This window comes from Lampetra fluviatilis, chromosome 64, assembly GCF_964198595.1.
Source record: "Lampetra fluviatilis chromosome 64, kcLamFluv1.1, whole genome shotgun sequence".
Taxonomy (NCBI): Eukaryota; Metazoa; Chordata; class Hyperoartia; order Petromyzontiformes; family Petromyzontidae; genus Lampetra; species Lampetra fluviatilis.
In genome coordinates this window covers 7192096-7220045 of record NC_136338.1, presented here as the reverse complement: position 1 = coordinate 7220045, position 27950 = coordinate 7192096, and the positions used below count along the sequence as shown (strand labels likewise).

The following is a 27950-nucleotide window of genomic DNA, read 5'->3' as shown; positions in this document are numbered from 1 at the left end:
TAAAATTACGACGTTTCGATTGCAACACAAGCAATCATTATATGTACGTGACTTTACGAAAGAACCAAAGAGTATGGATCCCTGCAGTCACGAAAACTTAAAATCGACATTAGCTACCGGCCTATTTTTATTGTTTAGCAACCACCGAATTTTGGCTCCTTGCAGCCTCCAATCAGCGGCGAGCATCGTGGATCGGCCCCCTCCACACCTCCGCGCCTTACAGGGGACCGCGGTGATTTGATGCCGTGGTTGGGGATGATGGCGGTTACCGCCCGGTGGAGGTCACGATCCGAAACGTGTTCGCCGCGGACCCCAGGAAAACCACTGTAGCAGCAGCAGGAAAGGCGACACAAACTCTCCCTGTTCAACATTCACTACAACAACCACCCTCGCTGTGTTTCTCTGTCTCTGCCCGAGCGCTCTCTCGTCAAGGCCAGCAGCAGCAGGAAAGGCGACACAAACTCTCCCTGTGTCTCTGCCCTAGCGCTCTCTCGTCCGGGCCCGCAGCAGCAGCAGCTAGAGGGGGCGACACAAACTCTCCCTGTGTCTCTGCCCGAGCGCTCTCGTCCAGGCCAGCAGCAGCAGCTATCGAGATCCTGCACCGCCGCTGCTGCTGCTATAGCTGCTGCTGTCGCACGCGAGGAGGAGGAGAGGGACCGCGAGGCCCTCGCCTGCGGCCACCGCGGAGCGAGCAATGGCGGCGGCGCTCCTCGTGCGGGGTGCGGGAGCGGTTCGGGCCTGCGGCTCCAGCCTCGGTAACAACAACAACCACTACAACAACTATAACAACCACTACAACAACTATAACAACCACTACAACAACTACAATAACCACTACAGCAACTACAACCACTAACTACCACTACAATCACTAACAACCACTACAACAACCACTAACTACCACTACAACAACCACTACAACAACCACTAACTACAACAACAACCACAACTACAACCACTAATTACCACTACAGCAACCACTACAACCACTAATTACCACTACAGCAACCACTACAACCACTAACTACCACTACAACCACTACAACCACTACAACAACCACAACTACCACTACAACCACTAACTACCACTACAACCACTAACTACCACTACAACCACTAACTACCACTACAACCACTACAACAACCAAAGCTACAACCACGAACTACCACTACAACAACTACTAACCACTACAACTAACTACTACAACAACAACACTAACTACTGTAACAACCACCACTACAACAGCAACCAATACAACAACCACTGCCACAACCAATACAGCAACCACCATCACTACATCTACCATAGAACCACAACAACCACAACAGCCACAACACACCTACCACAAAAGCAAACCTCTTTCACCACCACACGACTACACTAAATATACTCGCCAATCACAGGTCATCGATTTATATTGCAGGAGCTATAAAGCTGAAATAAAAAGACCTATAAAGCTCATTTTCACAGATGTCCAGTAAGGGCACGGGGTAAGAACGTTACAACAACACACTGTACATACACACGATTGGAGCGTAAAGTATAGGAAAGACAATCTAATCACTAACTAATTATAAATAATGCACAGTAAATAGATTTCTGCCGGTTTGGGAACAACAAAACAAAGCTTTCTTCGCCAAGGCAGTCTCTGCTACGCTACTCACCACGAGTAACCGCTACTGGTTACCACCATTAACTCTCCACCACCACCACATTACTCGGCCACCACACTGCTACACCGATGTAGTGGTCTACAATGTTTCTGTGTACGGATGTTGAACTTCTATCGCACCACCGTAGGTAACTAACCATGCTAGCCGGAGGTGCGGCTGGGGGAAGGACAACAAACGAAACGCAAAAAGAATTTCTAAATAAATGAGTTTGTCAATGTATAGTGGTGTAATATATAGTGTAGCAGTGTAATGTATCGTGCTGTGTATCGTAGTTTGTTAGTTGAACTATCGCACCGTACATAGCAACCGCGCTAATCGGTGTGGCTGGGTGAAGGACTGCAAACTAAACACAACAAGCAGCTCTAAAGAAATTAGTTTATCAATCTAGACGATGATTTAAAAGTACAGCACAGCTCCCAATGGGCTTCCTAATATCGACAGGGAAGAGCGTTCCAGACGGCTGCAGAAGCAGCGCATTTGAAAGCGCGGTGACCACCGTCTTTGCGTTACTCGCCGCACGTGTGCGAGTGAAGTTCACGGGGCCCCAATGAGAGCCTCACCCAGGGCCCACTCTCAAGCATGGTCGTGCCAGTCACCCCCACTCCTTTAGATCTCTCATTACAACTCTGGCCAAATGCACTCCTTCCAGATGGCTCGCACACTCCCTCTTTGCCCTGCGAGTGTGCAACCACTTAATTGTGTGTATGCACTGTATGAAACCCGGGCGCCACGGTGGATGGGAGATGTTAACTCCCTCGCCTGATATACAGGAAGCCGTGGGTTCGTTCTGCGACCCTGATGATGCCTGTTGTGTATTTGGAGTTTGAGTGTCTCTCTCTCCTGGTGGCCGCTACCTCCGGGTTTTCCCCTCATTTAAAATTAACATCACGCGTTTAGAGCATTCGGCTGCTGCTATAAATTTCCAAGTGATGATAAGCCACTTGGCTGAGCTATCATTTGTGATGGCCAGGTCGCTTCTTAAAAAGAGCTACATCTCAGCTCTTTGGGCCTTACCTGGTAAAACTAAAAATTGTTTAGTTTATCAATACGTTTTTCTGGGTGGCTACGCTAGGCCCGGTGCGCATTCTGACTGTCTGGTTGGAGGTTGTCAATAAAGTTTGGCCGACTGGCTAGAGGGGACGGATGGACGTTCACGTCCAAAGCGCGTGAAATATCTTAGTTTAAGTTATATGTTTAACATGTTCGTATTTTTATGTGTGTATCACTACGTGTTTTTAATCTGTGGGTGTATGAACTGTTGTGCGTATGTACCTCATTGAGTACCAGTAAGTACATCAGTGTAGTCGTTTGGTGGTGAGCAGCGAAGTGAGTGGGGAGCGGTAGTGTAGCGGTTAACATGCGGCGCTATGTACCTGCCGACCCAACTTCGATTCCCGCTCATGGCCAACACTGGTGGTGATTATCTGAACCGGTTATGGTCCCTCCTTTAGGATAACTCAGCCTCAATTGAGTACCTGGTGTGATGTGTAAACATCCACGAAGACTGGACATGGTGCTGGCCACCGACCCCCTCATGTGCAGTGCCGGCCTTCATAGGTGCTTGCAAACAGCACTTGCCCTAACAGTCTTTTCAGGCTATATAGGAGATCTTTGTCTTTTGTGATTGAGTATAGGTGTGAGTGTACATGTTTAAGAATGAGTGCGTGTATGTAATTTTGAGTATATGCGAATGTAGGGGAGCACGGGTGGTACATCTGCCAGTCATCTCAGTCAAACCATGGCACCTGGGTCTGTCTCGTGACCTCTTGCCAGCGGGCGTTCGACACTTAACGTGGCCTTAAAGTGCACCGAGCCTGCCACAGGCACCGTGGTGACGTCACCGCAACCTAGTGGCGAATTGCGGTTGTTGTGTCGATGTAGCCTGGTGTGTGTGTGTGTTTATCTTTGTGTATCTGTGTGGGGAGCGGTAGTGTAGTGGTGAGTGTATGTGTGTGTATATGCGAGTGTGTGTTTGTATGTATATGTGTGTGCGCACGTGTCATGATGTGTTTGCTTATGTGTGCGTCACGTTACACGGTGGACACCCTGATGAATTCAAACAAACGCAGTCAAATGGGGTTAGCCGTGGAAGTTTCACCCCTTGCATCTCTCCACGTCGGAATAGAAAGCGTGAGGAGGACACGAACCGCGGGGTGACCGCAGCGATCGTCGCAAGGTCACGTCCTTGCCGTGGCGTTTTGTGTGAGCTGCGGCCCGGCAAGTTCATGCATTGCCAGTGTGGCATGGTCCCCGTTTCACTGTAATGAAGTCAAGTCAGCTTGCGAGCTGCTGCGGTCTAATGGTTAGCTCGCAATCGCAGGGGATGGGCTACTTCATCCTTGGAGGCTCTGCAATTAACAACAACAGCAGCCGCTATTAACTATTAACTGGTGATGGTGGCGGTGTCACCACGGCGCCTGTGTCAGGCTAGGGGCACTTTGAGGCCATGTGAAATGTTGGAAGGCTTGCTGGCAGGTCACGGGACTGACCCAGGAACCATGGGTTGACCGACTGAGATTACTGTTGGGTGTACCAGCTTTGCTTCCCACTGTTGCCAGCTTGCTGCATTTTATTGGCGCAGATGTTCCTTTAATGGAATTTTATTTTACCGAAGTGTAGAGAAGGGAGAGCATAACTGTGGCCGAGAATATCCGGCGCTTTGTATGGGAGTGATGGGCAAAGTAGCTTACACACAGGGTTAAGCAGCTGATGCAAAGATATTGCCTGCTCGAATGATTCAGTGTAAACCTCCAGTGCCAAACCAGAGCTGGTCTTAAGCACACTGCCCTGGTATCGAAACTTCTCTGCTCCACATCTGCCACATCACTAAGTGGGAGTTGAGGGGGTGGAGTATTTGATGACATAAAATATACAGGCAGCTGCTTTGTTTTGGTAGGGCTAATTGTAATGCCACACCTCTTAGTGACTTGCTCCACGTTCAGTAAAATTAACTTCTCAGTGAGCAGCAATTACCAGTTTGTCAGCATTTATAACACAGTTGGCCAATGGGAAGCCATAACCTTCACTGCACCCATGCATCGATTAGCCTTCCGGTGTATCTGTACCAGATAAGAAATTCCCAAGGTACAGACACATACAGTCGACTCGCTTATCCACCATAATGATAGGGAAGATGTCCGCAGACAATTCTAAATCGTGGATTATCCAAAAATATAAATTTCCCTGGATCTCGATGCCTAAAACCATTGATATAGGTGTAAATTATGTTTAAGTTAAGAAAAATTAGTTTGTTAATGAACAAAACAAACATTTGTGTAGGAAATAATTAACCGATGAATGGTGCTTGTGCTCAGTGATAACACTTTCCTGCTCTCGCCCAGCAGAAGACTTTGCCCACTAAGCGCACAGGAGCAGAGCCACAGCCAATCGGACATCAATCAAACTCCGCCCACTGTTTTAACGATATGCAACTACTGTACTGTCGAGACGATCACGTGGATTTCAGATTAACATATTCGTTGGATTTAAGTGACTTGCAATAAACACTTACAAGAATAACAATTTATAACTGTTTTTAGATTATTAATTTGGGCTAAAGGGAAAATCCATGAGTTATTAATTTATGTAAAAATCGTTGGTGCGCGGTTAATCCACAAAAGCAGCCTGTGGATAATCAAGTCTACTGTATATACAGGACAAAGATTCCCCATGTAGCTTTAATAGACATTTTGGGCAAGTGCTGTATGCGATTAGCACCTCTGACGGTAACACGAGGGGCGTGGGTGGCCAGCACCAATTGTGGCAACGTTTGCACACTGCACCAGGTACACATTTAAGGCTGAGTCGACCGAGGGTAGGCCCAAAACCGGTTCAGATAATCGTTACTTGAGTGTTGGCTGTGAGTGGGAATCGAACTCGGGGAAGCCGGGTTCGTAGCGCAGCGCGTTAATCGCTACGCTGCTGCTCCCCAGGCATATACACACACAGGGATGCTGCTGCTGTGCGGTGTAATGGTTAGCCCACTTGTTTCGCAATCCGTAATTCGCTAGTTCAGTTCGGTTGAAACTAGGGAGCAAGTTTCTCGAATATCCCCCCCTCCACCCAACCCACCTCGCGCCTCTGCCTGGCCAGCAGCAGTGCGCCACGGGAGCTCAGTAGCCCATCTCGTGCGGTGGGACAAAGTGTGGGTGCACCCACCTAAAAAAACACTCCTACCAGGTAAGGCCCACTGAGCTATGTAGTAGCTCTTTTTCATAAGCGACCTGGCTATCACACGTAATGATAGCTCAATGAAGAGGATCATCGTCATCGTGTGGAAATTCATAGCGGCAGCCAAATATTCTAAACCCGTGACGTTGATTCTAAACTTGGGGAAAAAACCGGAGGATCCCGGAGAAAAATTCACATGACCACTACGAGGAGAGAGAGAGAGAAAGAAAGACATGCAAACTTCAAATATGGAATTGGCATCAGGATCGGGATCGGACCCACAACCTCCTGTATACCAGGCGAGGTAATTAACATCTCGCCACCGTGGCACCCTGCATACCTGGTAGTGGGGGTGGCCCTTTCTGCCGGCAGGCACTTTCAGGGCTGCACCTTTAGGGTTATGTCTGGGGTTGTTGCTTCCCCTGATTACCTCGTCCCCCACGCCCAGCAGTTAGCAGCGCACTGACGCCATGAACCCAGCGACCCGAGTTCGATTCCCGCTCACGGACCGATAATCGTGGCAGATAACATCGGCACTGCGGAGATGAAGGTGGTCGGGTATGGTGCTTGCCAGCTACCCCCTCGTGTGCCACGCCGACCTTCATCGGTGCTACTCGTGAATAGCACTTGCCTCCAACGGTCTGTTAAAGACTATACGGGGGGATCTTTGATTTTGATCTGCGTTTGTGTGTATCTGTGTGTGCGTGTCTTTGTGTGCCTGGATTCTCGCCAGTGTCGCGTAGGGGCATGGCCTCCAAGACGCCCGTGGGATTTGTCGGTCTGGGCAACATGGGCAACCCCATGGCCAAGAACCTCATCAAGCACGGCTACCCAGTCATCGCCTGCGACGTCTTCCCGGATGCCTGCAAGGACCTGCAGGACAGTGGCGCGCAGGTGCAAGAGCAACACCGTTGCCCCTCTTTTAACGCGGAGTGCAAACAGTTTACGCTCACAAACCATCACAGCTAAAAGTTCCTGTGTTTGATTCCCGACTACGGCGCTACTTTCTGCATGGAGTTCGTGTTTTCTCTCCCCCTGATGCTCGGTGAGTGAGTGTATGTATGTATATGTGTGACCTACTGTGGAGCTGATCTGCCCTTTGACCAAGATGCGCCTGCCATTCTTCCACTCCGGTGGTGGGTGTACACCCAGGACCCCATTCCAACCTAAGGTGGCCTGGTCTCAGCTAGCTGATGAAAGTTGCAAGCGAGAATTTCATCGCTTGAGGCTGGGGTTGGCATCGTCCCCCACTCCTCCAAATGTCGAGGGTAAATCGGCGAGGTTTAGGACTGACTCATGCAGCTGCAATGGCTGCTTTGGGTATGCGGTCCATACCTCCCCATAGAACCCTGGCTGACAGAGGAGGTGTTCAGGATAGTTGAGAAAAAGCGACATGCCCACTCTAATCGTCTACAGCTTCCCACGTCAGAGAATGAGGAGGCTTATCGCAGCCTTCGCTCGGAGGTTCGGAGAGCCATGAGGCTGCAAGGATGGGTGGTGGTCGCGGGTTGCTGTGTGTTGTATATGTGGGTTATGAAAATTTTGATATGTTGTATGCGTGCGTGGGTGAAATTATTATGTTGTATATGTGGGTTATGAATATTCAGTGAAAATAATAGTAATCAAATGAAATTTGGCCAAATGTGTAATTATCCGGAAATATGTTAATTTTATGTAATTATGCACATTTAATTATGCCAATTCGAGAGGTGGGTGTAATTATGATGATGCAAGTCGTTATGATAACCAGACCCCGCCTCGGTGACGAGGGTGGGTTATCGATCGGAATAAGGCAATTAATCGTATGCAGTTATGCAGGTGTGGTGTAAGTATGCAAGATTAACTTAGATTAACTCGGCATCGTTGTCTAGGTTCGTCTCATTCTCGCTTATCTTTAGGTCCCCGGTTCACCCCGTTATCGCTTTAACATTTATTGAGTATGTGTTAGTGTGTTTATTAAAGTCACCAAGTTCAGATCTCAACGCAGAAGCAGATCTTATGCATAGACTTCAGGAAAGAATCACACAACCACTTCTGTATTAATCAATTTATTACTAATTCAACCTCAACTATGATATAGTATGCGAACTCTCAATCTCGGAACGTCAATACGGCATCAATACAGTATCATCAACGATTGTCTGATTTCACTTTGACAACGGCACATGGATCCCGCATAACGCGATGGTTGTTAGTGAGAGAGAGAGTCGTTAAAACATGCAAATACTATGCTAAGAAAACCTTAATGTTAATGAATGATTATATTTGAAAGATTATACGGCGATAAAAACACAATCAAGACAGTTATTATTCTTAAAGGCACCAATCTCAACAGATACATCGGCAGGTTATCTGACAACAGAATGGCTCGGAGTAAGGGCCGGCGACGATGCTCCTTTTCCGAAGATCGTTATCTTATATCAAATTTACTAATTGGGGACCAGATCCTCTGATAAGGATCTGGTGGGCCACCACTCCCCACGTGAGCGTGGCTCGGCGGAAGGAGGTGCCAAGAATCAATTCGTATTGATGGATCTGTTGGGAATTTATGCGATTAAGAGTACAGTCCACTAAATATTAAAGATAAAAATTACGAATATTCTTATAAACGACGGATGGCCATCACTCGGTCTCGAGTGTTTCTTCACAGCCACGGATGGCTTATGGGTTCGAGTGTGTTTGAGTGGTAAGAGTGGTCTTGAATAGTCAATGTTCGGAGTCGGTTCTTTATGTCAAACAAACGCCTGGTGGTCGTGTGGTGAGGGGGCGGTGCGCGTCATACGTATCAATCGCTCCCCTGTCGCGGTGAACTTGGTTCGGATGTCCGTTGATACGCTGTCGTAATTCGGAACCCGGTCGGTAGGTGGCGCCCACAGCTCGCTCGCAGCGTCGTCGCCAAACCGCGATTCTCGCGGCAGCAGGGAAACCGACTCGGCAGAGGTTGAGCTGTCAAGCGGGTCTTGCCCGCCTGCAGAGGAGATGGGGAGCCGCTTGAGTCGAGCCCCGAGAGCCGTTTGAACTCGGCTGAGTCCCAGAAGCTGAAGAGTCGAGCCGACCCGTTAGTCGCAACTCGCCCTTGAGTCGACCCGCTCGGTCGAACTCAAGATGAGTCGAGCCGACCCTCCCGGTCGAGCTCGCTCCTGAGCCGACCCTGTTGGTCGCACTCGTGATGAGTTGACTCTCCTGGTCGAACTGGTTTCCAATGCTCAGAGTCCTTTCTTTTATGCCGAAAAATCCCTTTGGACCCTGCCCACAAGGCGGGGTTTCTTTTGATTTACTGTGTCAGGATCTGTCCGTGTGTAGGTGTGTTCATGTGTGTGTCCGTACGTCCGTGTGTCCTTGTGTGCATCACCCACGGTATATTCCGTGGTCATATTCCCTCCATAAAATCCACGAGCAAACAGTCAAGTGTTACAAATTGCCTCGAGGTCGTCTCTGTCTGGGTGCGATATTATCTCTTGTTTGGCCTTCTTCATGAACCAAAACACAGACGTTACAAATCGTCTCATAGGCATCTTTGTCCGTGTTGCACCACCTGGAGGGAGGGGCACACTCCCCCCGACCCTCGCTGACGCATGAAGAAATGATTAAAAGTTTTAACATTTGTCCCTTACCATTTCCAGTTATGATTCTGTATGTAGCCTAAGGTCTGTCATTTCCCATCGTGGTGCTTGACTCAAGTGGCGGTGCCTCCCCGAGCACATACACACTCCCATCCCGCGCTGCGGGGATACAAAGACGGCCGGGATCTCCCTTTCTCTCCGACCCTGGATTTAACATCGCTCTTTTATTATGTATTTTATTTCGACCTGGTGGTGATTTATCCCGTTATGCTTCGGGTCGAGTTGTATCAATAACTTTAGCCTACCCTGTTGTGAAATTCCGACTTTAACGTGACTTTAATAGCAATACAGAATAATTGAGCTTTTTGACTTAACTAGGCAAACATGAACTCCCGGCGGCCCCCGCAGCCTCGCTGTTCAGCTGAGCCTGCAACCTTGAGAGTGACGCAACACCCTTATTCTCGTCTCACTGTGGTCATCCAACCTTCTGTCCTGGGAGGGTGATTAATTCCAGGACAAGGCCCCCTCACGTTCAGACGTGCAGTGGTTGTTAATCAGCCCCCTCTCCTGTGTACACAACCTTGAGCTGAGTTTATCTTGGCTCTTTCAGCTGCAGAGAACAAGGCGTGTTTCTCCTCTCTGTGTGCACGTGTTCCAATTAGCTCGAAATCCCTGACACACAATCAGTGATGACCCCCCCGGCCTTCTGTGGCCGTGATCCAGACAAAGGCGCCTCTGCTTCGAGTCGACACTGCCCTATTATTTGCCCATGTGCTGAGGTCATAGATGGTTGGGCTTTTTGCCTTAACTGTCTGGCTGACTCTCCCACTGTCTCTGCCCTTGCACGGGTGACATGCCCGTTCATCAGGCCTTATCTATCCTTGAAGCAAGGTTGCAATTCTGATCCTAGCCCTCCTCCCGTTCATTACTACAACACCTGGTGTTTTGCAGTTTGCTGCGCTTTGGTGTGTTTTCATTCATTATATATCAATGATGGAAGAAGGCTAGAATACAACATGTGGAAATGGAGTCTGCCTCAATGGTCCACGATCTCAAATCCCTATTTAACTCCATAAAAAAGTAACCTGCAGCGCCATACCTACTACCATCATTAGGGAAAAAACGGTGATCCAATCTCTGACCCAAGGAACAGGTTTGCAGATTTGCTGAGCATTTCTGTGAGGTCCTGGGGGAGGGGAGAAACCCTTGACATGGGAAACATCGTGGTACAAAGTGGGGATGACGCTTGTGAGTGGCTGGCTGAGGTGCCATCTGTTGAAGTACTAAAGGCAATCCAGAGTCTGAGACCAGAAAAGGCACCGGGCAGAGATGATCTCCCAAACGAAATGCTGAGGGGAGGGTGGCGTTTGTACACAGACTGCCCTACATGACATCATAACAACAGTCTGGACCACTGGACGGATTCCCTGGTGGTCCACCTCTTGAAGAAGGGGGACCGCACAGACTTTAACAACTGCAGGGGCAACTCACTCATCAGTGTGCCGGTAAAGGTCCTATCACGGATTTTTCAACATCGCCTTGCTAGGCACGCTGAGGAGAGGCTTGCGAAGCCCCAATGCGGTTTCAGGAAAGGACGGTCATGCACAGATGCCATATTTTCTGTCCATCTGCTACAGCAGAGGTGTAGGGAATTCCAACAAGACCTACATCTCTGCTTTATTGACCTGGTCAAGGCCTATTATACCATCAGTAGGCCTGGGCTCTGGGTTCTTTGTCCTTTCAGAGTCCCTGAACCTCTGCTCATGATCATTAAGGAACTTCATGATGGTGAGCAGGCCCGGGTAAAACTACGTGGCCAGGGGTCAGAGCCATTCGCTGTACACCTTGGGGTGCGACAGGGATGTCCTCTGGCTCCCACATTATTTAAGATCTATTTTGACAACGTAGTTTGTGAGTCATTCAATAGCTGTACTGGAGGAATTTCCATCTGGTACAGATATGATGGGAGGCTGATCGATGCCCGGATGCGGTCAAGGGATGGCTCCCTATTGCTCAACGATGTTGTGTGTGCCGATGATCTGGTAATCGCTGCACACTCAGAGGAGGAGTTTGAGGCGCTTCTGCTAAGCCTGGAGCTTGCCACTAAGAGGTGTGGCTTTACCATCAGCCCCACCAAAACTAAGCACCTGCCAGGGTATTTTGTATCATCGGACACTCCATCCCCACACCTTCCAATCGGTGATGGGGCGGTTGTGAAGAGAGTGGAGAGTTTCCCATACCTGGGCAGTGTGCTCATGACCGGCTCCGGTTTGACAGCAGAGGTCTCACTCAGTATCAGTCGAGCGGCATTATCTTTTCATCGGTTGCGTAACGCTGTGTGGAAGCTACCTGGTCTGTCGCTCTGCACGAAGCTTCAAGTCTTTTCGGCCACGGTCATTCCCTCCCTTCTCTACGCTTGCGAAACGTGGACCCCCTAATGAAACATCTTCGCCGGTTAGAAACATTTAGGCTGGCCTGCCTACGATCCATCCTGGATTGTGTGAGGAGCTCACAAATCCTTGAAAGATGTGGACAAAGTTCCATTGGTGAGCTCCTCCGGCAGGCAAGGCTGTGTTGGCTGAGCCATGTAGCCCGCATGCCCAGTCACATTGCATGCCTTAAACAGCTTTTGTTCGGCCGGATCGAGGTGGCTAAACGAGCGCGTCACGGGCTAGAGAAGAGATGGAGTGATGTGGTACAGGAGGACGTGGAGCTGAGTGGACTTGCCGATGACTGGTACCAGCGGTGTCAAGATCGGCCTCTGTGGAGGAGGCTCGTGAAGGATACTACTGGACATTCGGAGGCAGTCGCCCTCCAACAACAAGGGAGGGTGGAGGAGCGACGCTCACAACAATGAGTGGAGCGCCGGGTGGCTAAAGCACAGCAAGTTGGCACAGTAGGGGGGACAGGTGGTGTATCAGCCAGTCATCTCAGTCAGTCGACCCGTGGCACCTGCTGGGTCTGTCCCCTGACCTGCCAGCGGGAGTTCGACACTTCACGTGGCCTCAAAGTGCACTTTGACCTGCACAAGCGTCGTCGTGACATCACCGCCACTTAGTGGCGAATTGCGGTTGTTGTATATGTGCGAGTGTGTGTGGGATTGAGAGTGAGTAGAGTTTTTATGTTCTCCCCCTGTTGTGCACAGTGAAAGTGAGTGAGTGGAGTTTGTATGTTCTTCCCATGGTTCTGTAGAGTGAGAGAGAATGAACATGTGTTTCCTCCGGGATCTCCAGTTTCCTCCCATAGCTAAACACACACACAACGTAACTTGTATTGGCCAAAATCACATGCCAATGCTGAAAAATCACCTGCCAGGTACTCACTTGGGAACACATACATGCCAGTTGCTGAGTCACCTTATACCACACAGGGACAGCTAATAATAATTTACGTTTATTTGTAAAGCGCCTTGTAAAGAATAAGGATGAACGAAAGGCCAAGAGAGAAGGAGAAGCTAAATAGAATAAACTGACTTGAGAATGTGTTTCAAGATGAGGTTTAAAAGTATCCACACTATCGTATGAAGAAATTTCCAATGGTAGGGAATTCTACAACGGTGGCGTGGCCACAGCAAGTGGCCGCTCACCCCAGGAACGCAGCTAGGATCGAGGTATGCACAGAAGGGCGGAATCTGCAGATCTTAACGACCTTTCAAATGTGTTAATGAATGCCACGGTGGCGAGATGTTAACTACCTCACCTGGTATACAGGCGATCGTGGGTTCAATCCCAACCCTGAAGCCTGCTGTATATTTGTACTGTGCGTGTGTCTCTCTCCCCCTAGTCACGTGGATTTTTCTCCAGGTCCTCTGATTTTTCTCCTCCACGTTTAGAATCAACGTCATCTGTTTAGAGTTATTTGGCTACTTTACATGTCCACAGGATAAGCCACATCGTTGATCTATCATTTGCGATAGCCAGGTAACTTCTGAAAAATAAGCTGATAGCTCAGTGGGCCTTACCTGGTAAGATACAAAAAATAGTTTAGTTTCATTTTTTTATATGTTTTAAGTGATCTGTTTATGTTTCCTATACTTAACAATATTATCGTGCTTTTGTATCCTCTTTGTAACATATAGTTTTAAATAGGAGGACATGCTATCAAACACAACTCCTGACGGTTTGCGTTTTACCCAACTGATGTCGATCATCACACACAGCTGGTTGTTTTCTGCGTGTAGATCGTGGAGTCTCCTGCGGAGGTGGCGGAACGCGCCGATCGCATCATCACAATGCTCCCGTCCAGCCCCAATGTGACCGAGGCCTACATGGGGCCCAGCGGAATCCTCAAGTACGCACACAGCATACACAATGTACACTCGCATAGCACATACGGTGTCCACTCGCATAGTATACACAGTGTACACTCACATAGTGCACACTGTGTACTCTCACACAGTACACACACAGTGTACACTCACATAGTATACACAGTGTACACTCACAATACGGTGTCCACTCGCATAGTATACACAGTGTACACTCACATAGTATACAGAGTGTACACTCACATAGTATACACACTGTACTCTCACACAGTACACACACAGTGTATGGTGGCCGGTGGTCAAGATTCATCGTGGAGTGACAGCCAAGGAACAGATTGTGAGATTTGGAAGTGGATTGAGGAAGAGGCAGATGACGATGATGATGTATTACTATCATGTATGATTTGTGATGATAATGTGTGGTATAGAAATGTAATGATGTGTGGTGATGATATGTGATGATGTGACATGTGATGATGGAGATGTGATGATGATGACAATGTGATGATTTGTGGTATTGATATATACGTACTTTGAACTTGTTTCGCACAGTACGTAGCGATCCTTGCTAATTGGAGGTGCGGGGGAAGGACAACAAACTATGCGTCTCTGTGCTCGTCTATGGGTCTCTGTGTGAGTGGGTCTGTGAATCTATGTTTGCACGTATGTTGAACTTCTTTCGCACCGTACGTAGCCAACCCTGCTTTATCGGACGTGTGAGGGAAGGACAACAAACTAAACACAACAACAAGCAGTTTGTGACGATGACATGTGGCGTTTATGATCTGTGACGACGACGATGATTGTGGATGGGCTGACTGTCGGTGGCTTCCCCTGTGTGGCGCCCCCCCCTCCACCCCCACGCTTGCAGGAGCGTGCGGAGGGGTTCGCTGCTTGTCGACTCGAGCACCATCGACACGCTCGTCTCTAAGGAGACGGCGCTCGCCGCAGAGCGCGCCGGCGCCGTCTTCATGGACGCGCCGGTCTCTGGGGGTGAGACTCGGCGGTCCGCCTCCTCTCTCGCCCCCACCGTGCGTCCCCTCATTCGTGTGGGCGGCAGGCAGCGAGAAGCGCCTGGGTTCGATTCACGACTTGCGTGCCCTTCTGTGTGGCGTGTGTGTGTTCTCTCCCTGTTCTGCAGTGAGTTTGTGAGCGTGCGTGCGTGTGCACGAGTATGCGCGGTCGTGAGCTCAGTGGGGAGGAGTGGTGTAGTGGTTAAAAATATTTCCCAAATCTTAAACAAACACAAGATCCAGGTCCGATTCAATGCAGTACACAAAATCCTTTATCTGATCCCATCGGTGAAGGATGCCATTCCTGACATGCAATACCCTGGTGTCTACAAACTAAGTTGTGTCTGCGGCAGCAGTTACATTGGGGAAACGAATCGACATATCTCGGACCGTGTTCGCGAACACATGGCAGATTTGAAACATGGCAGAAGCAATACCTCTGCCGTGGCTGATCATTGTTATAACACGGTGGGCTCGCACGATATTGTTTATTCCGAGACCAAGGTACTCTGAAAACCTTAGGGCTACCAAATATTTGTCCATGAAGCCATCCAGATATATAAACACAGAGACAACTTCAACCGAGAAGGTGGGTATAAGCTGAGCAACCATTGGAAGGACGTTATTAACCAGCGCCAGATTACAGGTAGCCACGTGCAACTGCACGACCACCAGCTCCACCGCCACCCCTCCTCTGTTACTGCCATGGATGGCGCAGACGGTGCGAGCAGTCTCACCGGGGGTGCTGGCAGCATCGCGGGGGCGCCCAGCCCGGGGCCCTCCCACGGAGACGCTGGCCCAGAGTAGGGGCCACAGGGGTGCTCCCTCGCGAGGCGGAAGTGGGAGTAGCTCTTCATTTTACATTAACAGTTTAAAATATTTTCACACCAACATAGCCACCTCCGCGCGCCGACCTCGACTTGGCGGTGGCTCTGCGATCTTACATTAACATGCTAATTTCTCACATTAACATCACTAACACAGCCTCTCTCCCCCTACCACCGATTATCTCTGCCCCACCCACCTCTCTCGCCCCCCCCTTGCCTCCCCCTTTCTTATTTCTGCCCAACCCCCCCTCTCTCCCCCCTACCACCGATCTCTCTTGTCGCGGCAGATCTCTCCCCCCGTGTCTCACGCAGCTCCACAGCCCCTCTCTCTTCCACCTCCAGCCCCGCCCACTTACCCTTGGGTTGCTCCCAGCTCAGACCTATATAACCCCTTGTCACGGCAGCTCTCTCGCCTGTTTGCAGCCGTTTTCCTGCTGTATCGGTCTCACCTGATGATGATTGCTTGTGTTGCGATCGAAACTTCGTGATTTAATTAGATTTTTTCTACCTACGTGACTTTACCGAAAGAACCAAAGAGGATGCGAGTGTACATGTGAATGACTGAGTACGTGTATGTATGTACGTATGTATTCGTGTATGTGTGCGTATATGCGATTGTGTATGTGTATTGTTTTTCACGTGTACACGTGTCATGACGTGTTTGCTATGTATGCATCACGTGACGTGGTGGACACCTGATAAGTCTGCTGAGGCTACACACGCGGGGGGTGGTGGGCGATCTTTGTCTTTGCGAGAGCTCAGGAGTGGGGGCGGCAAGGGCTGGGAACCTCACCTTCATGGTGGGCGGTCCCGAGGCCGAGTTCAACGCCGCCAAGGAGCTGCTGAGCTGCATGGGGGCCAACGTGGTGCACTGTGGGGGAGTGGGCACGGGGCAGGTAACAGCACACACCTCGCTTGCTCCCTCACTCCCACGGAGATGCAGAGCACCACACTCCTCCGTTTAGCCTTCACAGACTGTTGTGGCAAGTGCTGTTAGCGAGTAGCAGCTCCTATGAAGGCCAGACAAAGATCCCCCGCGTAGCTTGTAACAGACTGCTGGGGCAAGTGCCGTTAGCGAACACCCGTGAAGGCCGGCATGGCACATGAAGGGGGTGGGTGGCCAGCACCACCCAGGTACTTATTTGACCTAGGGGAGGCCCATGACCGGTTCAGATATTCGCCATCACTGTTTTTGATCGTGAGCCAGAAATCAAATGTCGGTTCACCAGGTTTGTAGCAAATTGTGCAAACCACTTCACTACCTCTCCCCACACGCACACTCACACACGGACTCGCGCTGTCACACTCTGCAGGCCAGCGGGAGAACACACAAATCATCAGCAGTTGTGTTTGAAAGAGTGGCCTTCTTCACATCCTAGAGCAATTTACATCTCTAAACTATTAGATACTCAGCTACTTTTATTTATGTGGCTCTTTCTCAGAAGCGACCTGGCTACAAATGATAGTTCAAAGAAGTGGCTTATTACACTGTGTAACAATGTTTTTGTTCCTGGGTAGTAAGTGTTATTTCCTAATTGCTTATGCCTCAAAAGTACAGAAAATGGCTATTATTCCCAACAAACTTTGCTTTTGTGACCAGAACAGTGATATTTTGAAATTTACCTATTTTCAATGAGAAAATGGGCAAAATTGTGTATTTTCGTTCACATAAAGTCAGACAAAAACAACATATGAATCAAAATTAAGATGTATTTATACTAAAGTAATAAAAAAAATACTACAAAAGATTTAGACACCAAGGCGCACTACCACAGGCGGGACTGGCCACAGCGGACCGAGTTCTCTGGGGAGGAACAACGTCAAGTAGGAGCCACTGGAGGACCCCCAGAAGGTGTTGATGCCACCACTGCACATCAAATTGGGCCTTATGAAACAATTTGTCAGAGCTGTAGATAAGGAGTCTGCAGCCTTCAAGTACTTCTACCATAAACTGTCTGAGGCAAGGGTCAATACCGGTGTCTTTGTCGGACCACAGATAAAGAAGATCCTGGAGTGCAATGAATTGCCCAAGATGCTCACTAGTAAGGAGAAAGCGGTTTGGAACCGCTTTGTTGCAGTGGTTCGTGGCTTCCTGTGCAATCACAAGGTCGAAAACTGTGGAGCTGGTTGAGGCTGGTGAAGAACTAAGGCACAATGGGCTGTAGGATGTCCCTCAAAGTCCATATCCTTGATTCTCATCTTGATAAATTACTTTATGTGAACGAAAATACTCAAATTTGCCCATCTTCTCATTGAAAATAGGTACATTTCAAAATATCACTGTCCTGGTCACAAAAGCAAAGTTTTTGGGGAATAATAGCCATTTTCTATACTTTTAGGCATAAGCAATTACAAAATAACACTTACTACCCAGGAACAAAAATTGGGTTACATAGTGTTATCATCATCACATGGACATTTATAGCAGCCAAATACTCTAAACGCGTGATGTTGATTCTAAATGTGGAGGGAAAAACCAGAGGACTCGGAGAAAAATCCATGAGACCACAGGGAGGGAGAGACACACAAACTCTAAATATATAGCAGCCATCAGGGTTGGGATCGAACAACGACGTCCTGTATGCCAGGCGAGGTAGTGAACATCTAGCCACCATGGCACCCATCTAAATACATTTGAAAGGGGACCCCTCGAGCAGCTATCCTTGTGGTAAAAGGAGACCCAGCAACTGGCCTGCAAACGGGCAGCATTGGATTGCCAGGTGGGAGGCGATTGTTGCTGTGCAAGATTCCAATAGGGCTCAATGGTATTTAGATGTTATCTCTCATCTGGTATTCAGGAGATCGTGGGTTCCATCCCTTCCCTGGCGCGTGTATATAGTCTGTTCTTTTATAACGTGGCAGGAGTAGTTGCATTCCTGAAGAGCACTGCGTTATGGAAAAATTGCGTTATAATGAATATATAATACTAGCGGTAAGTACCTGGCGTTACCCGGATGAAAAAGACAGACACACACATCGACCTACACACACACACATGGACTCACACACACACACAGACATCCACTTTAGATACACACACATGGAGTTACACACACAAATCGACGTACACATACAGCGACTCGCGCACACACACATACGTAGACTCCAGAGGTGTGGACTCGAGTCATGTGACTTGGACTCGAGTCAGACTCGAGTCATGAATTTGATGACTTGCGACTCGACTTGGACTTGCATAACAATGACTTTGTCCCACCTATGAGATGTGGACTCGAGTCATGTGACTTGGACTCGAGTCAGACTCGAGTCATGAATTTGATGACTTGCGACTCGACTTGGACTTGCATAACAATGACTTTGTCCCACCTCTGGTAGACTCTCACACACACATCGACCTAAGCACACATGGACTTAGACACACATATATCGACTAAGACACACACATGGACTTACACACACATAGACTCACACACACACATACAGAGACTCACACACATGTTGTCCTACACACACATACACATGGACTCACACACACAGACATGGACTTTAGATACACACAGAGTTACACACGCACATATGGACTTACACACACATGGACTAACAACAACCGCCATTCGCCACTAAGTGGCGGTGACGTCGCCACGACGCTTGTGCCAAGCTATGTGCACCTTGAGTCCACGTGAAGTGTCGAACGCCCGCTGGCAGTAGGTGATGGGGCAGACCCCGATGCCACAGGTCGACTGACTGAGACGACTGGCTGATGCACCACTTGTGCCCTCTACTGTGTCAACTGTATTATTCTATCAACCCTTCTGTATATCACACTGCTGTATATTCACTATACAATTACGATACTATATATTGCCTTAAACATTGTATTAAACATTACAATTTTATACTATTATTATACAATCTGCTATACACTATACCAGGGGTCGGCAACCAAAATAACAAGAAGAGCCATTTCTTTCCAATTCGGTACAAAATTCAGTATTTCAAGAGCCGCAATGCATCTATGTACATACGTACATATCGTCAAGAAGCAGCCCGTAAAGAGCCGCATGCGGCTCCGGAGCCGTAGGTTGCCGACCCCTGCACTATACCATTGACCGTTGAGTGAAAGATACTAAGAGGAAGCAAAATGAAACCTCACCACGCTTGGAGCGTATTATCAAGCTGGGTTGGAAGGGGGGAAGGGCGCCTTAATACAATGTATAAGGCAATATATAGTATCGTAATTGTATAGTGAATATACAGCAGTGTGATATACAGTAGGGTTGATAGAATAATACATAGTGTAATATTACACTATGTATTACTCTAAGGTGGTGTATAGTAATACAGTATATAATTTAATGTTGGGTTTGTCTATGGCAGCATATAGTACGGGGTAGACCCGTGTGATGTAAGGAAAAAAAAGTGTAGCTGGAAGCATATTATATTTTTTGCGACATAGAATTGTAATGTATTACTTACTGTTAGTAGCTCATCTTAGTGGAGAGTATATTTAGTATACTGATGATACTATGTAGTTTATACTGTAGGTTTTTTACGTGGTTGTTTAGTTACTGCAGCTACTTACTATTACATTCCTTCCCTTTATTAATGCTACCCCTATCCCCTCCCTTTGATGCTGCTAATCCTGCATAATGCATGGGCATAATATGACTTTGAAACTCCCCCGCCCACCTCCTACGCATTTCACAAGTAGTACTAATCACATACCTGCATTTCCCATAAATATGCTATATTCCTCTTGATATGCAAATTCTTTTGTCAAGGCAAACCTTCCCACCTTCCAACCCAGCTTAAATATACGTTCCAAGCGTGGTGTTGTTTCATTCAGACGCTGTCTCCCCGACAGACCTGGTCTTCACCTGAGGACGGCTGCTTGCGTTGTGGCCGAAACGTCGTGAGAATTATTTTATTATGTTTTAGTTTTATTATTTTATTATTTCCATTCTACTTGACTTTACCGAAAGAACCAAGAAGATGAATCCCTGCAGTCACGAAAGCTTTAAATCGAAATTTTTGTTGTTGTTTCTGGAGGAACCCAGAGGGTAAACATTCAATCTCCTGGCTCCGCCAAATGGGGTTTGGCCAGGAGACGTCATAGACGCTTGTCTCTCCGGGGCCTCCGGCACAAGTTTATTTATTAAATTATGTAGTTGTGGTTTAGTGCTAATTAATTGAAGGTGGAGGGGTTACCAGCCCCTCGCACCAATCCAGAGCCCCCATTTAGCCGCTGTGGTAGTTACAAATGTAATGAGGGGAAAGGCCAATCGGAATTGGCCCTCCCGCCACGGCACTGCCCACGACAGCGTGTGCCCGTTCGTCACCACAAGGAGGTAGGGGGTTATTTTGCCGGACTAACACACACATATGGACACGCATCGACTGACACGCATCGACTGACACACATAGACACAGTGATTTATACACTCACATGGAGCCATGCACACACATCGACTAACACACACACACATCGACTAACACACACACACATCGACTAACACACATACAGCGACCGACACACACATGGACTGTAACGCACACTTGAACTTACACACACACACATCAACGTACACACACACACATCTGGCGTTGCCCGGGCAAAAAAGACACGGGCACACATCGACTTGCACACAATGGACCTTAACGCACATACATATGGACTCAAACACACACACATGGACTCACACCAACACATCGACTTACACAGCAATCCCCGATGATGCCACAGCTAGAGCAATTTTCTCTCTCTGGCGAGCCTTAGTGAGGAGCAGTTTGAAAACACAGGTCTTCCCAGTACTGGCAGGTGCATCAAGGAAAAAAAAAGACTCGATTAGTCGTCTCAATGTCTTCCAAGATTTTCGTGTAGGCTTATATTTGTGCATCCATCAGCTTTGGTTAATGTTCCTAATACATTTAAGAAGCTGTAAAGCATAATAGCATATTTAACATAGGATGACTTGAGCAAGGGCATGCAGGTTGTCCCTGTAGGGTGTTGGTAGTCCCATAGACGTGAGGTATTTTTCAGCAATGGAGTGCAGTTTGTCGTGAAGGAGGATGAGGGCCTGTTTGAAGATGACATCAGAAAAGTTGACGTCGAGGTTTGTATTTTCTCATTGAGCTCCGTGGAGGATGTCCCATGGGGTTAGATGGGCTGCAAACTTGAATATTTATGCAGAAGAGCAATGTCAGTTGGAAAGGGGACTGACCAACATAAGCTTCTGTCATAGCTTTATGAAGATGGTGATCATGTGCAAGAATTGCACGAAGATTGCAAGCTTCTCTGTATGTTTGACAGACTCGCCCTAAGGCATCAGATTCACCGTCAGCAGCACGTCGCTTCCATTTTTTTTTTGCGGTCTATATATAGTAGGAGGGAACTTTATGGTAGAGCAGGTTGGCAGCAAATGGGTCACTTGGGCACAAAACAAAGAACGCCATAAGGGTGGTATCTTGTGGAGCCAAGGCCTTTTGTTGGGCATTTCATTTGGTGACGTAGATGCGTTGACCATTTTGGAGGTGAAGTGCCAAATGGACGACTGTGGGGGAACGGTCATGGATGGGGAAGCCATGAATTCAGCAAATGGCCTCATTGTTGCTGATGTATGTTCCTTGGAAAAAAGAGTTTGAGCTCATGCACACTTTGCCCCTCTGTTTTGTAAGGCAAAGACAGCCATGTCAGAGCCTTTGTTGATGTATTGGCAAACATGTTATATGCATATTTTTAGAATAGGATTTAACATTAAAGTGGGCCTGGAAGATCTTGCATAGAAGAGGCCAGTAGGGAACGATCCACCGGTTGTGAACCTTAATTAGCGAGTTAGTGGCAGGTCTGAGCGTTGTTTGAAATCCACCATGGTCAGTATTTCTGTGATGATATAGAGGATAGCCATCATGGGCCGACTTAGTGTCTTTCAAGTAGTTCCGTGGATACCTCTTGGTACACCTGTGGTCTTGCGTACATGACGCATTTGAACTGGCCACATGGGCCATGGACCATTTAGTTGCAGACCACATAGAAAAAGGGCAGGGTCTTGATGGGGGTGAGGTACCTCAGCACTGATAAATATATCAATGTGACTTGCATGAATTGTTTCCCTCATCGATAGCGAAATGTGAGCATGAGGAAGACGACGTTTTTGCCACCCAATGGTGTGCAAGTTACTGATTGTCTTTGCAAAGGCGCCGCATTCGTTGGTCGTAATAAGCATCATGAGGTCATTAACTTTGAGTTTTAAGACCTTCACTAAGATGCCATGTCTGTCTGGTGGCTTTTGGTTTAGATAAAGGTAAACCTGGATCTCCGTTAATTTGGGATTGCAAGTGAAGGTGATGAAGAGATCGGGCGTGGCATATTGGCTGATGTATATCATGGCATCCTGAGTCTTCTCATGCATGTATCTTGGTGGAGCTGTGAAGGATGAAGGCAAAATAACTAATTAGCCCACATTGTGACTGTTTGCATCTCCTTCGGCATTGAAGGCGTCCCAGAGATTAGCTTACTGTTCACACGTAGGCGTTTTTTATTCAGTTGAATGTAAAGAAGGCGCTCACTCTCAATGTTGGCATACTCATTGACAACATACTAGTGAAAGAGGTTGGCGCACAATAATATGTGGTTTCGTCCTGTGTCCATGATCACGAAGGAATATAAGTTTTTTTAGAGGAGACAGTTTTGTGAGTGTCTTTGTCCTGCAGCTTTGTAATTTGAGGAATCTTGACGTGGTACCCATCTTGGCCTTGCGACAGGAAAATGTGTTGTTGTAGGGCATCGTATGATTTGAAGCTTTCGTGACTGCAAGGATTCATACTCTTAGGTTTTTTCAATAAAGTCACGTAGGTAAAAAAAATTAATATAAGTAAAATAAAACAAATTAAAAAATTCACGACGTTTCGGAAGCAACACAAGCCTCCGTCTTCAGGTGGAACCGTCACAGCCACGACAGCTGTATCAAGTAAATGAGAGATCACAAGAAATACTACCCCGTATATATAATGGTTGAGGGAGGAAGGGCCAGGAACGGCACACTTTTTTATTAATAGGGTAAGGTGAGGCTTAAGACCAAGAGTAGACTGCATAACAAAGGACTGACTGTTGATAGACAGCCAGTTTGTTGTTTTACCAGTTTTAGTTTTTACTTGCTTTTCTTTTTTCACACTTTTGTTATGTATGCCATGTGTTAGTTACAAACCGCACCTCTCCATAACAAAGGCTTAGTCCTTTGTTATGCAGTCTACTCTTGGTCTTAAGCCTCACCTTACCATATTAATAAAAAAGTGTGCCGTTCCTGGCCCTTCCCCCCTCAACCATTATATATACGGGGTAGTATTTCTTGTGATCTCTCATTTACTTGATACAGCTGTCGTGGCTGTGACGGTTCCACCTGAAGACGGAGGCTTGTGTTGCTTCCGAAACGTCGTGAATTTTTTAATTTGTTTTATTTTACTTTTATTAATTTAAATTTTTTACCTACGTGACTTTACCGAAAAAACCTAAGAGTAAGTAAAGGTGCAGTACGGCAAAATTTAAATGGGTGATGTTCCCACGAATGTAACAAAACGATATGCGAAATGCAATGGGCTGTAGCGAAGAAAGTGCAACGTATTTAGCAGTATAACATTAATGAGCATCGCAGTACTACGTATCCGTAAATAGCGTGACGTGAGCAATCGAAACAATAGAAATGCATTGAAATAAGCTGAAATAAGTGTACATTAAAGAGCAGCAGTACGCACAGGTCAGTTGAGAAGCAGGCTCCAGTCTAGATTATAGACTGCCAGTACGCCGACTCGATGACATAAGCAGTAGACATAAAAAGCTGGCAATATGGGCAACAGCTGAAAAAGCAGGATACAGTCGACATGAAAGGCTGGCAGTACACTGAGTGAGGTAAAGAAGCAGGCAACAGATTATAGACTGGCATACACTCATAATGGGCAAAAGCTAAATTAGCAGTGTAGATAATAGAGCGCCAGTGCACTGACGTTAATTAATCAGCAGGCAGCAGGTCACAGCACAGACTGGCAGTACACTGTCGCAGCGTCATAAAAAAAACAGCTAACAAACGAAATATTTAGCAACCTAATAATGAAATATTAGTAAACGACGAACGTGAGTTCTTTGCGAAAGATGCAATCAAATTGTACTTTACATTGCCGTGGTGAGGCCTAGTCCCGTGCAGAGCCCGCGGCCTCGCCTAGATTGCCCAGCCGGAGGAGGTGACACATTGCCAGGCTAGGGGCTGGGCCGTTCTCCCCACCTGCGCTGCAATAATACTATGTAAGCGCTATAATATTAATATCTATGGAATTTATATCAGTAACTGCACGCATTGGGGTGGGGGGAAGGACATAAGACTGTGAAGAATGAACCTCAGCGTTGTTTGTATTTTTTAAGCATTGTTAACGTGAATGAACATTTTTATCGATCGTGTATATGTTGCGAGGGGCAACTTCTGTCAGCGTTTCGCGCATGCACAATTGCGTGCTTTGTCCTGCGGCGGGTGGCAAAACTAAATCAATAAATAAAGAAAAATCACCTAAAAACGCAATTTTAACTACTTTGAAGGTGGGTGACGGGAAAACGGCATGGCGCTTGCCCACTGTGGGGCTTACAGCGTGCTATCTGGCAAATATTTTTCTACATCAACCCCACCATTTGAGAGCCAAATCCCTCGCAAGTGCGTGTGCGCATACAGATTAACAGACAGACAGACAAATAATTACTTTTATAGATGAGATAGGGGGTAATGCACAGTCCCTGATCACACGCAAGATGCGTACGCAGGCCGAACAAAGGCTGAGGCATGTGGGTAGCATCTAGAAGCATACAGCATCATCCCAATGCCTTGTGCGATGATGCTAACCTATAAAACGCTTATTCCTACTGGCGCGACGTAGTTCCCTTCACTCAATCGCGTTTTAGACAATTCGCATCCGCGTTATAAAACAATGTGTTCCCTTATACATTCATCACCTTGTATACAATTCGCATTATGAAAACAAGATGCGGCTTCAAAGGAGAAGACTGGATTTGGAGTTTGCATCTCTCTATGCCCGTGGTCGTGTGGATTTATCTCTGGGTCCTCCGCTTTTTTCCTCCACGTTTAGAATCAATGTCACACGTTTAGAGTATTTGGCTGCTGCTCTAAATTTCCACGTGATGATGATCAGCATGAGCCGGGACTTAAACCTGGTAAAATAAACTTAATTTTCAGTTGTTGCTGTGGTGCTTGTTCCTGATATGCAGGCAGCCAAGATCTGTAACAACATGCTGCTGGCGATCAGCATGATCGGGACGTCTGAAGCTATGAATCTCGGAATAAGGTGCGAAGATGTGTGATCGTGATAGCGACGTGTGATGGTGATAGCAATAGCAACGTGTGATGGTAATGATAGTGACGCGTGATGAGGATGGTGATAGCGACGCGTGATGGTGTTGATAGTGACGCGTGGTGGTGATGATAGCGACGTGTGATGATCATGATAGCGATGCCTGATGATGATGATCATGATAGCGATGCCTGATGGTGATGATCATAGCGATGCCTGATAATGATGATCATAGCGATGCGTTATGACGATTATGAACAGTGATGACAGGCCATGGTGGTACTGCGCTTGTGTTCTCAAGTCCGCTGCTGTTGTTTGTGTCTCAGGCTGGGCCTGGACCCCAAGCTTCTGGCGCGGATCCTCAACATGAGCTCGGGGCGCTGCTGGTCGAGCGAGGCATACAACCCGGTGCCCGGCGTCATGGAGGGCGTCCCTGCTGCCAACAATTACCAGGGCGGCTTCGGCACCAGCCTAATGGCCAAGGTGAGCAGGGGAGGGGTGGGACGCGGGGAGGACGTGTTTGTGTGTCCCTGCGTGTCTTCTGCGTGTGTCTCTGTGATTGTGTGTGCTTGCCTCTGCGTTTCTAACTGCGATTGCGTACGCGCACGTGCCCGTCTCTACATGCGTGTCTGCGTGCGTGCATGCGTCTGTGCAGGACCTCAGTCTGGCGCAGAACGCGGCAACTAACACAAAGACGCCAGTGCCGCTGGGCTCGCTGGCGCACCAGCTCTACCGCGTGATGTGTGCGCGCGGATACGCCGCCAAAGACTTCTCCTCGGTCTTCCAGTTTCTGCGGGAAGAGGAGGCCAAGTGAGCCGCCCTCTCCCCCCCACCCCCAACCGGCGGGGCAACGTCCATCCGGGATGGGCAGGGGATGGGGAGGCTCAGATTGTCCCCCGTCGTGCTGTGAACAGCAACGCTCGATGGAATGGCGTCGCAATGGACGATGAGTCGGTGACCTTGTCAATGCAACGGTGTCCCCGGGGTGTCGCGTGGCACGTAGCAAGCACGTGACAAGACCTACACACTACACATTTGCACGCACATGCGTATGTACACTCGCACGTATGGACACTCGCACGTATGGACACTCGCACGTATACTCACACGTATACACACACTCCCACATACATAGACATATACACTGGCATGTATCAACTCCTACAAATACACTCATACATGAACACACACGTGTACACAGGAATACACTCACACCCACTCGCACATACTCCGGTATACTCACACACCAGTACACTCACAAACACACTTCGGTACTCTCAAACACTTGGGTACACTCGCTCACATCGGTATACTCACTCACACTCTGGTACACTCACACCAGGACACTCACGCACACCGGTACACTCACACTTGGGTACACTCGCTCGCACACACCGGGACACTTACACACACACACTGATACTCACTCACACACACTGATACACTCCTCACACACACTGATACACTCGTATACTCACTCACACGCACTGATACACTCACTTACACACACTGATACACTCGTACACTCACACACACTGGTTCACACACACACTGATACTCACTCACACACACCGGTTCACTCACTCACACACACTTGATACACTCGTACACTCACTCACCCACACCGGTTCACTCACACACTGATACACTCGTACATTCACTCGCACGCACTGATACACTCACTCACGCACTGATACACTCACACACGCACTGATACACTCACTCACACGGTATACTCACACGCCGATACACTCACTCGCACACACTGATACTCACACACACACACAAACTCTCGTACACACACTCACCCCGGTATATTTGCACACACCGGTACACTCACACACTGATACACTCGCTCACACACTGATACACTCGTACACTCACTCACACGCACTGATACACTCACTCACACACACTGATACACTCACTCACACATACTGATACACTCGTACATTCACTCGCACGCACTGATACACTCACTCACGCACTGATACACTCACACACGCACTGATACACTCACTCACACGGTATACTCACACGCCGATACACTCACTCGCACACACTGATACTCACACACACACACAAACTCTCGTACACACACTCACCCCGGTATATTTGCACACACCGGTACACT

The 27950-nt window shown here is 47.9% G+C and overlaps 2 protein-coding genes across 2 annotated transcripts in view; one reads left to right on the top strand and one right to left on the bottom strand.

Annotated features, from left to right (window-relative positions):
- LOC144951917 (uncharacterized) overlaps positions 1-27950 on the bottom strand; it is a 71610-nt gene that overhangs the window by 12472 nt on the left and 31188 nt on the right. The gene's annotated exons all lie outside the window — the stretch shown is intronic.
- HIBADH (3-hydroxyisobutyrate dehydrogenase) lies at positions 254-27950 on the top strand. Its single transcript, XM_078882312.1, has 8 exons — positions 254-755; positions 6578-6738; positions 13588-13697; positions 14546-14667; positions 16277-16410; positions 25734-25810; positions 26143-26299; positions 26472-27950. The coding sequence occupies exons 1-8, from the start codon at positions 695-697 to the stop codon at positions 26628-26630; spliced, it is 981 nt and encodes a 326-aa protein (XP_078738438.1). The 5' UTR covers positions 254-694; the 3' UTR covers positions 26631-27950.